The sequence below is a fragment of the Oculina patagonica genome, chromosome 4 (genome assembly GCF_052425735.1).
Source record: "Oculina patagonica isolate OP01 chromosome 4, crgOcupat, whole genome shotgun sequence".
Lineage (NCBI taxonomy): Eukaryota > Metazoa > Cnidaria > Anthozoa > Scleractinia > Oculinidae > Oculina > Oculina patagonica.
In genome coordinates, this window is record NC_135761.1 from 49841131 (window position 1) to 49855195 (window position 14065).

The window sequence follows — 14065 nt, forward strand, 5'->3', positions numbered from 1 at the left end:
AGAGGTGCGTCGGGGACCACCCGTCACGACTTACAAGATCCAAGAGTTGGACGACACCCCCCTTCGCGGTACGTTTTACAAGGAAGATCTACAAAAAGTCGCAGTGTCCGACGACGATGTCTTCAGGGTGGACAAGATCGTCAAACGAAAAGGAAATAAAGTCTTGGTGCACTGGAAAGGCTGGCCAGACAAGTACGACAGCTGGATCGAGAAGACGGCTCTAAAAAAATCATGAGCCACGAGGAAGGATTTTACGTCACGTTACCCAGTCACAGCAGCGGAACCGAGTTTCCAGAGAATAGAGCAAACTCTTTCAAGGTGCGATTACCTCACCCGCTACGATTGGAAGGAACCGGTTGGAAAGTGGGATTGAGTAGCATTTCCGTGCCAGATGCCAGCATCGACTTAACTCGCTTTAAGTCGTTCAAGTTTCCTCTCTTGAGTGCCCAGTGGATGCTCAAGCGCAAAGACAAGGAGGGTCGCGTGCAAAGCAAGTCGGTGACCACCGATCTGACGTTCCAGGACATTCTATATGACGACAACATCGTGGATGGCCTCAGTTTCATGAAAGCCCTGGTCTTCAAGTTCGATCAAGTCAAAGAATACAAGCGTATCGTGGGAGACTTGACCAAGTCGCCCGATAATGGAAAGCAGTGGGAATATACGTTCAAGTGGGAAGGTGAAGAACTAGTCCTCGACAACTCGAACTTGGACGTCTCGGAAGTGAAAACTGAAGGCGTCCCATATTACATATCTTTCAACGAGGATTTGGCCTTTGACATGGGATGGGTAAAAAAGGACGAGAAAGAAAACGTGTTTCTCGGGCCGAACCTGAAGCCGGAATGCCACCACGCTACGATACCCGATCCCATAGACGTGGATGATTTTGGAGAGGGCAAGAAAAATTTCTGGGTTGTTGAGAATGGACAGCTTTTCTTGAGTTGCTATTGCAACTGGCGCTTTGTGAAACTCAACAGAGCCTTCCAAAAAGTGATTGGAGACGCATCGCGTACGCTTTTCGTTTACTCAGATGTGGGTGGTAGTTCCGTTGTGGGAAATCAAGTCACGGATCTGTTGCGGGAAATTCACTTTCAACGTGAAGGAAAAGGTATCAAGTACTTTGAACCTCTCCACATACAATATATTCCACTCCGCAACCAGATCGTGGACATTATTGAAACGCAAGTGAGCGAGACTACAGGTAAACTGGTGGATTTTGGCGAAGGCAACACGATCGTGACCTTACATATCAAGCGAACATGAGAGGCGGTGCCCTGACGCGTTTCACACCGGATCCTCCACCTCAAGAGGGGAACGGATTTTTGGCCGACATCGTGAGAGAGTCTCTGGGTGGAGCCGTGAGAGGATTTAAGAGTGGGCGCGGCGTCGCGGACCGCATTCGTAAAGCGGGTCAAGGAGCCAAGAGTGGTCCTAAACGAGTCGTGAAACGCAAACTGAAAAACGTCATAGAACGAAACGTCAAGAGAAAACTGAACGACATCTTTGGCGAAAAATGAATCCCGTTTACTCGCGATCGTCCAGACTGGTCCGATCCAAACGCGCCCCCGTCAGACAGCGGGGAGAAGGATTCTCACTGGCACTTTTGAACCAGGCCTTGTTGGGACAAAAGAGGCGACGACGAAAAGTACAAAAGGGCGGGTGGATAGGTCCCGAGGTCAGAAAGCCTCCTGGCTACGACTGGATACAGACCTTACGGAAGCGCAGTGGAAGAAGGAAGAGAAGACGATGACCGAAACCATCTCGAGCGCCTACCCGCAGTCGAGACGCGAGGCCAATCCTCGATTGGATCTATTCGCCGTACCACCGACAGACGTCAGCGTCTCGTCGTATCGGATGGTCCCCGTTCAGACCTACACCACAGGCATCAATCCGGTGGAGTTTCAGATCGACCCCCAAGAAGATTACATCGATCTCAGCCGTAGCTTTTTCGAGGTAGAATTGCAACTGAAGAAAGACAACGATGAGAACGTGGCAGCTGCCGACAAGCTGTGGCCCGTCAACAATCTAGCCCATTCTCTGTTCAAGCAAATCAGCGTGCGTCTCAACGGTACTCTCATCAGTCCCCAGACGGACACGTACCATTACAGAGCCTTCTTGGAAACATTGCTGAATTACGACAGACGTGATGGAGAAACCATCTTGAAACCTCAAGGCTGGTACAATCATATCGATTTCCCAGCCACGTGGACGGACAATAACACGAACACTGCAGCCAACGCTGGAGCTGGACACGCAGACTATGTAGCCCTGACCGCCAATCACAAGGAGGCTCTCAAGAACTCTAAAGCAGAACAAGCCAATTACACGGAAGGCAAGCGACACGTGTTGCGTTTCAAGCCCCTCATCGAAGTGTTTCATCTGAGCAAGTTGTTGGTACCCAGAGTGCAAATAGGAATACAGATGTACTTCAATTCTCCCGACGTGTTCTTGAACGGAGTGGGTCTGGCAGGAAAGTTGACGGCCGAGGAAGTCAAAGTTCGAATGTACCTGTGTCAAGTGCGTCTCAATCCCACGACGTACAGGAGACTGATGGATGAGATGACCACCAAGAGTCAAGTGGTGAGTTACCCGACCGTGAGAAGCGAGATTCGGACCTTCAACATGCAGGGAGATCAACGACGGTACGAATGCACCAACTTGTTCCAAGGAAGAATTCCCAACCGCGTGATCGTGGGTATGGTACTGTCCACAGCCTTCACCGGGAACGTGGTCAACGATCCCTTCTGTTTTCAGAAGTTTGGAATGAGCAGCATAAAACAACTCGTGGGAGGAGAAGAGTATCCTTACGAGACGCTAGAGTTGGTCCACAACGATGGCACCAAAGATCTCAGAGGGTACCACCGTTTCTTGCAAGCCACCGGATGCCTGTGCAAGCAGCAAGGAAACATGGTGAGAGGTGACGATTGGGGACAAGGAAAGAATTGCACGTTGTTCGTGTTCGACAACGTGGCCAATGGATGCGTGGACAGTTACAGGATGAACCCCAAGCAAGCCGGAAATCTACTAATAGAGCTGAACTTTGGAGCCAACCCAGCTGTGAACTTGACCATCATCGTGTACGGAGAGTTTGAGAATCTCTTGGAGATAGACAAGAACAAAGCCGTGTTGTACGACGTGTACCAGCGTTAGTGATGGAGAAAGTGACTTTGAATAACGTGCAGTTGGATCAGTTGGCCAGACATCACCCGTCGTTGAAACCTTACTTTTACGGGACGGTGGCCTGCGATCGATTACCTCGCAAACCATTCAAGACGGAAGCCCGCGGGTACATCGTCAACACCGATCCTCACTACATGCGCGGTCGGCATTGGATCGCGCTGTGGACGAATGGAAACGTGTGCGAAGTATTGGACAGTTACGCCTTACCCCTAGAAGTGTACCAGACGGCGCAACCGTTGCAAGATTGGTTGGACGCTCATTGGAAGTACGTGGAGCGCAACGGACAGAGTCTACAATCGTTGTACAGTCAGAGCTGCGGCGATTACGCGTTGATGTATCTCATCGATAGGGCCGAAGGACGTAGCATGAGTCAGTTCGAAGCGAGATTCAAGAAACACGATTACGTGTACAATGATCATAAAGTTGGGCAAATGTTGAAGCAATTGATCTCGAAGGAAAGGTCGTGGCACAAAATTTGTAAGATGGAATACCATCAGGATTGTGAACCGTCTCTCTGCGGTGTAAGACACTTGTTGTTGTGAGAAGACAAATAAAAACGTGGAAATGAATAAGGTGTGTGTCGTCTGTCGCTCGGGATTCGTTGCAGACTTTTTTTCTGCAACATGCTTATATCATTGCTCGTTTTTTGACGAATGTCATTTCGCCATGGAGCGCGGTGAAGCCTTTAGCTTTCGGATGCCCTCTAGCATTTTGATCGTGGGCCCCTCTAGCTGCGGAAAGACTTGTTTTACCGAGTCGGTACTTTTGAATCACTCAAACGAGTTGTTTAGTACACCCCCTGAGACCATTCATTACTGTTTTGGGGCTTGGCAAGACGGTTTCGCGAACATGAAAGAGCGAGGCGTGAAATTTCACGAAGGGATTCCAGAAGAAGTAGATTTGACCAAATGGTTTCCCCGTGGAGGGGTGATGGTATTGGACGATCTGATGGAAGAAGGAGGAAACGACAAGAGAGTATTGGATCTGTTCACCAAACTTTCCCACCACAGGAACATCACCGTCCTGTACTTGTGTCAAGACATGTTTCCGCCGGGAAAATACGCCAAGAGCATTTCTCGAAATGCGCATTACATCGTGGCTTTCAAGAACCCTCGCGATCAATTGGGCATGAGGAATTTACTGTTACAAGCGTTTCCCTCCCGATGGCAAGATGTGATGGACGTCTACACCAAGACGACGGAAAGACCCTTTGGTTACATGGTATTGGATCTACACCCTGCCAGTGGCGACGACAGACGGATTTTTAGCCACCTCTTAAAAGGCGAGGGATGCATGAGATGTTACAGATTCGTTCCAGATGTTCGTACGTAACGATCACGTGTGGCTCGCGTTCTTGGACCTGTGCGGTCGTCATTTCGAGCGTATGAGAGAAGAGGACATGGACTACGAGGCCATGCAAACCGTGCTACATTTGGCCGAAAAGCGACAGATGTGGAAATTCGTGAGAGAATATAACGAGACTTACTTCAGCGAATTGATCCAGACACTAGAAGAGAGAGCTAGAAAAACATGTCAAGACATTCGCCAGCAGGAGTAGGAACCAGTCCTAGTGCCATTCCGATCGTCAACGTCAACCGAGGTGGATTGGAACAGACATTGGATCGAATCGACCCAATAGTCCTAAGACGGTACTTGGATCAATTACCGTCTCCTGCAGTAGGTACGGGGACTTTGAGACCTTCTTCCTCGAGGTCCAACGTACCTGCAGGTCAAGGAACGCTAACGGGTGGTCCACACCGATTGAATCAAGACGACATGCAACGTCAATTGCAAATGCTGTTCAACGATCAACGTCAAGTGGCGGCTGGACGTCGCATCGCAGGCATCACCACGACAAACACCATCACTACGACCTATAAAGACGGGGGACGACCGACCGTTCGTCGTACCTCGACGAGAGTGAGCCATTAAAGATGACCTCCCTACTAAACGGGTCGAAGACGACCTTGGATCCAGACCTGTTACACAGATTGGACGGATTGTATTCCTTTTACCACAAAAAGTGGTGGTGTCATCGTCAAATGTTTTACCATTTTAAGTGGTGTCATGCTTCATTGAATGCTTTGGCTTTATTCATCGTGGCAGCGGGTGTCATTGCGGGTTCCCTTACAGAAAATAGTGTTATTGTGGCATGCCTAACTTCAGCTGGGACTGTCGTCAAGGGCTGGAACGATTTCAAGAAATATTCGTTCAAAGTGGACGTATGTCGTTTTGCCTACACCAGCTACGACAAGACGTTGATCGAATTGAGAACGTACGCGCGCGGTCTTCCGATGGACGAACTAGAAGGATTCTTGATCAAGATGCAAACTCTAGATGACACGATCACCGATTTCACGCCGCCCGTGGCCGACAAGTACGTGCAAGCGTACGAACGACAATTTCACGATAAATCCGAAGGTACCCCCGTCTGAAGTGACAGTTATGGTAGGATGGGAAGAACGAAACGTAAGGCCAGAAGAAAGAGGCAGCGAGGTGGGGCTCTCGCGAGACGTAAACATCGTTTGGTGGACAAGATAGCCGAGGGGGCCAGCATGTTTCTCTCGGGTCCTTCACCCACATTCTTCACGTTGGGTGGTAAATTGGCCAGTCAAGGATTTAAAGGGATAATGGATAATGTAAATCATTATAGACGTAGACCGCGACGACGATAGGACCATGAGGAGAAAGAAACGTGTGACGCAAAGGCGGAGACGTGCTGGCAGGAGAAGAATAGGACAGAAGGGTGGTATTTTACCCTTAGCAGCCTTGATACCAGCTTTGATCGCGGGTGGAAAAGCAATCGCTTTGGGTGCTGCATCGGGTGCTGCAGGTTGGGGTGCAAAGAAAGCCTTGGATGCAGCCACTCGAAAGAAAAAGAGATAAAAACACTATAAGAGGATGGGGGCATTGGGCGTCACCGGTAGTTACAACAGACTGCATTCTGTGACAAGATGGTGCGAAGAAGAAAGATAGTAAGGAGAAGACGAAAACAACCTAAAAGAGGACCCGTGTGGCGAGGAGAGGGTTTATTGGACATACTCAAGTTTGCCGGCAAGTTGGGTTATAAATTGGGAAAGGACAAACGCTATAAGAGGATGGGGGCAAAGGGCGTCACCGGTAGTTACAACCGACGTCCAGCCCCGTGGGAAGTATGAATCGATTACGTCGACAGCGTCCGTTCTTGGAGAGCATTCTGAGAGAAGCCAATCGGTTCAAGCGAGAAGAGATGTTACAGCACGCCAACGCCGATCAGATCAACGCCGTGAGTGAGATGGTATTGAATTTGCTCAAGAACCGCATTCCGCTCAGTCCACCGATCACCGCCAAGCTGCGGCGATATAAGAAGGTCTTGCGCGAACTGGGTAAGCGTAGAAACTCGTTGAAGAGAAGGCGAGAAGGTCTCCTGTCACAGAAGGGTAGCGGGTTTTGGAAAGGACTGCAACAGATCTACCAAGCATGTCTCTGCAAAACACCCTCCAGACAATGATGAAAATGTTACGCGAATCGGCGGACAGAGAAGCAGAGTGGGAAAAAAGAGCAGACCATTGGCACAAAGCCTACGCCCGCGTCAATCATGACTATTTGGCTTTAAAATACGACGCAGAGTGCGAAGATTGCATTCGAGAGAGGCAAGAGACTCCGGAAGGAAAGACCCTAGTACTGTGCAAGGAGTGTAGTGACAAGTGTACATCGAGAAGCGACTTGAAAAGGCGCATAGACAAGTTAGAAGAGGAAGTTCGTTACTGGCAAGGGTGTTACGAAAGCTTGTTGGAAGAATACTTCAAAGATGACCGAGGAAGTCGTGATGGTTCCCGCTAAAGACTTGCATCGTTTGGTGCAATATTACAAAGGCGAAATCACGGACAATGCATTGTTGAACAAAGCGGCTCGCATAGCAGCCGAAAGTCACTTGCTGTTAAAAGATAAATCCGTTCCCGACGGTATCGCCGTGGCACGAGTGAAACCTCTCGCTCGCGAACGGGCTCGTTTGACCAAACGGATACGTCAATTTCCCATGGGAGGAGTAACAGCCAGACGGCCGGGCGAAGAAGCGGAGGAGGAGGAGGAGGAGTTGGAGAATGTAGGTTTGGTGACGGGACCCGTGGAGACCATGTTGAAACAACTCATAAAAGGGAGTGCCAAGAAATCACTTCCCACAGTCACCCCGAAGGCGACAAAGAAAGCAAAAACGGCACCTGCGGGCAAACCGACATTGGCAGAGAGATTCAAGAGTTTAGAAGAGAAACTAAAGACGAGGAAAAAGCCAGCTGTGCGAAAAACGGAAGCCGAGAAACTGAAACCATTACCCGGTTGGGAAGATTGGGCCAAAGGCAAAAAGTTGAGACGAAAATTGGAGTATGACGAAGACCAAGAAGAAGAGAACTGAAAAGAAGACGACACGGCGACGACAACGCGGACGTGGGATCGACATTCAGAAGTGGCTCGGGAAGACTGGAATCGAATTTCACTGGCCCGGTTATCAGTACATGGGTCCCGGAACCAAATTGGCCAAGCGATTGAAACGCGGGGACCCGGGCATCAATCGATTAGACAAGATCGCCAAACAGCACGACATCGATTACAGTCACGCCAAGAATCTAAGGGACAAGTGGAAAGCCGACGAGAAAATGATTAAAGCCATCAACAAATTACCTGGAAGTAAAACCATGACGGAACGCATTGTCAAACGAATCATGCAAGCCAAGAAAAAGTTGAAACTTTAATGTTGTTGAACACAATAAAGACGTGGTTAAACGTTTACATGTTGTCGTATGTGCATTCGATCACCGACTTGAGCAAACAAACAAAACTCTCGTACTCGTTCCCAGTACACCCGAGAAAGGGGGATACCCCCATCCCCCCTCTCTCACGTGATTTTTTAAAAATAGCTTGACAAGCCTGCGTTTTTTCAGAATCGCCGACCTAGAAAAAGCAATGTAGACTCATCTGCGCATGCGTTTAGTGCAAAGTATTGAGTTCCAGATACCACAAGGACAGTATGGCACTTTGTGAACCATATCTATAGGATGGTGGTCTTGCTAACTTTGTACACGTTCATTCCCAGGGTGCGCGGCCACTAGGGCTTAGTGAACATTGACACAAGGAAAAAAAAATATCCCCAGCGAGGACTCGAACCTCGATTGCCTACCTCAGCGGCAGGAGTGATACCCGTTACACTACCGGGGCTTTAGGACCACTTGTTACCTTTTTTTAGTGTCTTGTACCTTAACAGAAAAAACCTGTTATTAAAAAAAAACCTGTTTTACACCTATTTTCTGGTCTTGTCGTTTTTTTCCGCGCGAGGACTGGGACCGAGTTCATTCTAACCGTTCGGGGACTGGGACCGACACTCCAAGGACCCTGGGACCGACTCCTATGACGTCATCACACCCCTAAGTCACGTGGTTTTCCTTTTTACGCCTATTTTCTTGTCTTGTCGTTTATTTTTTTCGCGCGGGGACTGGGACCGAGTTCATTTCCACCGTCCGGGGCCTGGGACCGACACTCCAAACACCCTGGGGACGACTCCTATGACGTCATCACACCCCTAAGTCACGTGGTTTTTCCTTTTACGCATTTTTACACCTATTTTCGGATTTTTTTTCCGAGGGGGACTGGGGCGAGCTCTTTTTGGCCGTTGGGGGCCTGGGACCGACACTCGGACGACCCTGGGACCTACTCCTATGACGTCATCTTATCCCAAGTCACGTGATTTTCACTCTCTACGCATGCGCAGAAATACTGCGCTGTGATTGGCTGGTGAAAGGCGTAAGCGGTTGTTACTACTCATGTTATTGAAATTCAAATATTGATAAAACAAATAAGTAGTTGAAGAAATGTGTTTGTCTTACTATTTTCAGCTGCGTCCGCAGAATACACAGAGTCGGATCCAAAGAGATCCAAATTGTCTGACGCACCAGCAGGTGATATTTTTTTCATAATGTATTTTGCTATAAAATATTTTAATATCAAATATATATTAATTATTATAATAAAGTGACAATCTAACGAACGTTCTTATTGGTTTAAACAGCGTGCTTTATGAGAGTATAAAGCACGTTGCTTACGAGTGCTCTCGCCATCTTTTATTATAGCACAACCAAAGTAAAGCGCGCGCTCTGATTGGTTAATTTAGCATCTACTATTTCAGTCGGGGGAACAAGTGCCAGTTGATGGCGTGTTCAGGTTTCCGAAACCTGAAAGCGCCCACAATCTTCGGAAATTGGTCAGTGGGCTGCTAAGCTGAAGATCCGCGCTGTGAAATAAAATGGCGGCTCCTGGGCGCGTCGTTTTTACCCAAAACACAGGGCAGTTTCAAGAATTAAAACAACGCAGTCGGAAAAATACAACGTAAATACAAGCTTCGACCAAGCACCGACCGTTGTAATCGACAAGTTTAAGGATTTCAGGGCCGGGGAGAGCATACATACTGCAGCGAAGAGTGCAGTATGTATGCTCTCATATGGCTTATGCGATCGATACTATACGTAGGTTTCAAAATCGATTGGTCAATGCGCTAACGGAAAGAGTATTAGCTTTAATATGTCCATAATTCCATAAAAATAAAGCTCTGATGAACTGGCCCTGGGGAAACTGGATGAATTTGTTTATACTGTAGGTCCTGTAGTAGAATAAATTTCAGACAACCAGTTGAAATTCGAAACTCACAGAAAAGAGACAAAAGATTTGAAAGATGGTTAACTTGGCATAAAATGAATCACCACTGATGAAACTTTTGAAGAATTTCAAAAGTAGAAAACTGTAGAGTTTCCTTATGTTAAGTCAACTGTTGAAGAGTGCTCCGCCTTCAATAAACCCCCTCACAGAAATTTACAGACCTGAAAAGTTATGAAGCTCATGGCTAGGTAAAATTTCAAAATTTAAATATAGTCTGTGAGATGTCAGCGGTCTAATACATATCTCTTTTTCACAGAACTGTTTAATATTTTGCTAGATACAGCTTTTTTGCCTGCATGGTGGCGACAGAATTAATTACCTATGCGATTGTATGCAAAGTGTATATTTTCTCAAACAATTTTAGCTTTTAAAGGGAATACTTACAGAACAATAACTTCCAAACCAGACTATTCAATGGCAAAGTGGAACTACATGTACAGGGTGATGCACCTGTCTGAAGGCATTTCTAACTGATTTCTTATTGGGAAACAAGCAGACTGGTAAAGGAGAATATCCACTATCCCCAAGAGTATTGGGTATGTCTCAGTCTTTATCCAAATGTTAGTTTAATGTTGGCAAATTTCAATCCATATTAATTGTTATGGAGGGTTTTATGAGACCTTCATTGTTAAGGCAGTAAAGCAAACTTTATTTTACTTGCAGCCAACTAAATTGTTTCTGGCAAAGGATATTTTATAACAAACAAGACTTAAACTTTCCTCAGATGATACAACAGTGCCCATGCACAAAATTGTTTTACATTTATTTGAAATGAGGTGTAAGTCTTAAGCTTTCACAGACTAGTGGCCAAATAGTCCTACAAATTACCCTATAGTTTCTTGCTCAACCCAGACTGAACTATATAGTCCACTTTTCCCACATCATGGTTACCACATACATCAGTTTTCAACCGGTTACCGGTTGTACCGGTTTACCGGTTGTATAAAGTGCAGTATTTACTACCTCGTCACCTTTCATGCATAACAACTTCACTGACATAAGTTAAAATTATTCATGTGTCCGATATGCTTTATAAATATTTATAAGCTTAAGCTTAAACGTTTATGTATCCTTTTTAAGCCTACCTTCTCATTTAATAAGTTTACATTCCCTTGTGCGTGACTTCCACTGAAAATTTCATTTCACATAAATTATGCTCCCTGTTCATGACATATAAAACGTTCTTCACCGAAGCAGGAGCTCTGACCGAAGTCCACGCGTTTGCAAACACCCTTGGATAACCACAATTTCCACATGTAGCTGCCGCTGCTCAAACACGGACATTTGAGTTTGAAATTTTTAAACCGTAGACCTATTCCTGACTTAGAATTCGAATACAGACACTCTTTTACCATGCGGCCATGTTGAAAGTAGTAAATGGCTTCGGACAATTTCCGTACTACTTTTTGATTGGTTGATTCGAATCGGGCGCTCTTCGGAAGTGAAAGCGAAGATTTCCCAAAACTAGCACTTGTTCCCCCGACTGATTTGCCCATGGGTGTACGCTGACGTATGCCTTCAACCTAAGCGCGCGCGCTAAACTCATGCGACATGGCACAAGAAAGTGTATTTTCTCGATTTTCCTGTGAATTTGAAAAGCTAAACATAAGAAAATCAATCTCTTCATAATAGTGAAAGTCTTTTAGGCATAAGACACGTCTGAAATAATTCAAAAGTTTGTTTGTTGTGTTTTTGCTTTTAGCTTTTCGTCAGCGCTTACGCGAGCACACACGCATTTGTTTAAATTAGCGCGCGCACCTTTACCTCAAATAAACTGTGATAAATCGCCTAAAAGTTGTGCTATAAAACAAATGGTAAACGCCATAGCGTACACTATTGAGTTATGGATGTACTTGGGAGGCTTGCTAAGCACTCAAGAAGCTAGAGTCACACTCGGCTATCGCCTCGTGCGACTCTTACGCTTCTTTCGTGCTTAGCAACCTCCCGCGTATATCCACAACTCAATAGTGTACGCTATGACGTTTACCATTTGTTAACTGTTTGCGTGCGCGTGCAGCTTGTGAATCATTCCAAATCTCGCTGTTTTAGCAAATCGAGGAGAATTTTTAAGGTTTGAGTGGTTCAGCTCTATCAAAAATTAAAGATAAGACCTCAACTAGTGTTTAGGTGATTTTATTTCAAAAATTCAGACGCGTTTTTGAAAAAAAAAAAAGAATTTGTAGATCAATTATTATTATTATTATAAAAGAGTTTTGACGCCATCGCGTACGATCCGTCCCGCCATTCTGCGCGCGCATCCTGAGATTAAATCTTGTTTATATCCAATTTCTCTAAAGTTTTAAGTAAAACTTTATTATAAAACAAATAAAAAAGCCTTGGCCGTGCTTTGTTCTGTTATAAAGCACTCAAGGAGTGACGATAGCACTCAAGAATTTCACCCTACACTTCTTTCGTGCTCTCGTTACTTCCTTGCGTGCTTTATAACAGAACAAAGCACGGCCAAGGCTTTTTTTATTTGTTAAATAAGTGCTTTAATAGATCACTTTTATTGTTGTTTTGTCATTCTCGAGCCTAGAAAAAAATATTGATTACTAAATAGGAGCTTACAGCTATATTGAAAACGCTGATGTACAAAGTTACTCGTCTGGACAGCCCTGTCTGAGCACTCCTCGCATAATTAATAAAAGCATGAGGAGACGTAGTCGCAAAGTTCTTATTCTTAATCAATTAATCAATCAATCAATCAATCAATCAAAAACTTTATCTAACTTCTAATTTAAAGAGATAGCAAATACTGCAGCCAATATCTCCGAAGAATAATATATTATAGAAATGAAACGAATTATCTAATCTTATTTGGGATTTTAGAATTGAAGAACCCGAGAATGGGTTGCATGTGAACCACGAGCCCAGGGCGAGTGATTTGGAAGCTTTTTAACTGTTCTTCCAAAATCTCAAGCAGATTATTCACCGATAAACTATAGAAATGTGTGATGTATTATTTTTTATAAAATAACTCAGATACTACGCGCGCTCTCATTGGTCAAAAACCTATGTATTATTGTACCGGTAAACTCCCGATTCTGTCCCGACATGGCCGCACTATATACGCTCGGTTACACATAAGGACGAAGAATTAAAGTTAGTGTAATGTATCGAAAAGCTTGTTAATTACTCGCCTGGCGGCTCGTGATTTACAAGCTTTCCTCGTGTTCTCCCAACATCCCGCGTGGTTTTAGTACGCCAGTAAAGCCCTAGAAATTGTGGTCTATTGCTTAAATCTATTTCCATCCATACGACGTTAACCAGTACAATAAACTTTGTGGACATTCTGTAGTTATGTGAAATAACCCGAAAAACCTGCTTGTTAAGCAATTCCAATATATCCGCTTTTTTTAAGAATAAAAATCAGCAATAATAATTTCGAATGACTTTTCGATGAATCGTTCATCATTTTCAAATTCTAAAAGTCAGATTCTTATGAGTTCTTTATATATTAAGAATGAGTGTAAAAGTCTCGTTGCATATGATTAAAGACTCTACAATGTGGAATGTAGAGAATGTTAATTAAGTACTAAATAGTTTTGCTTTAATTGAGTCAGATTGAGTGTTCAGTTAAGGCTTTATTTCTTGGATGAAGAGCATTTCGTAGATTAAGTATTCAAACTTCCCGCGACATTTCTTCAGGATGTTAAATTTACCACCGTTTGTATCAGATAAGTAATATTCAAACATTGATAAAAACAACTAGGTGGTTAAAGTAGTGAAATTGCTAATCGTAACAGGTTTTTGTCTCATTGTTTTCAGCTGGGTCAGCAGAATACACAGAGTTGGATGCAAAGCGATCTAATTTGACTGACGCACCTGCAGGTATTAATTATTTATATTATATTTTGCTACAAAATTTGCAATGAAAACTTATTTTATTTATATTATAATTGCTAAAGTATTTTAACATTTAAATGTATATTATAATAATTTTAACCATCCTTTTCAAGGCACATACTTTCTGTTAGCCTGTGTACAGCCGTCCCCCTCCTCCCAAAAAATCGGCTGTACACAGGCTAACTTTCTGTTAAAGTGACGAATGCATGTCATGTGGTATGTTTAAAAGCTATATGATACAGATGGATATCCTGTTACCTGTCGGCGTTGCAAATGTACAACATTTTTATTGGAGCAAAATGTAATTCCTGAATTCTGGTTCTCAAGGACATATTTTCTTTTTGAAATATGTACCCAT

General features: G+C 44.7%; 4 protein-coding genes across 4 annotated transcripts in view; 3 read left to right on the forward strand and 1 right to left on the reverse strand.

The window, feature by feature from the left end:
* Positions 1-14065, reverse strand: part of LOC144650412 (uncharacterized) — a 264303-nt gene that overhangs the window by 90551 nt on the left and 159687 nt on the right. The gene's annotated exons all lie outside the window — the stretch shown is intronic.
* The window catches only part of LOC144650452 (uncharacterized), a 141042-nt gene that overhangs the window by 46613 nt on the left and 80364 nt on the right, over positions 1-14065 (forward strand). The window lies entirely within an intron of this gene.
* Positions 1263-3718, forward strand: LOC144650431 (uncharacterized protein F54H12.2-like). Its single transcript, XM_078510109.1, has one exon. The coding sequence runs from the start codon at positions 1747-1749 to the stop codon at positions 3148-3150; it is 1404 nt and encodes a 467-aa protein (XP_078366235.1). The 5' UTR covers positions 1263-1746; the 3' UTR covers positions 3151-3718.
* On the forward strand, positions 3847-5571 carry LOC144650455 (uncharacterized). The gene has a single exon (XM_078510141.1). It carries the CDS (start codon positions 3847-3849, stop codon positions 4510-4512), a length of 666 nt encoding a protein of 221 aa, XP_078366267.1. The 3' UTR covers positions 4513-5571.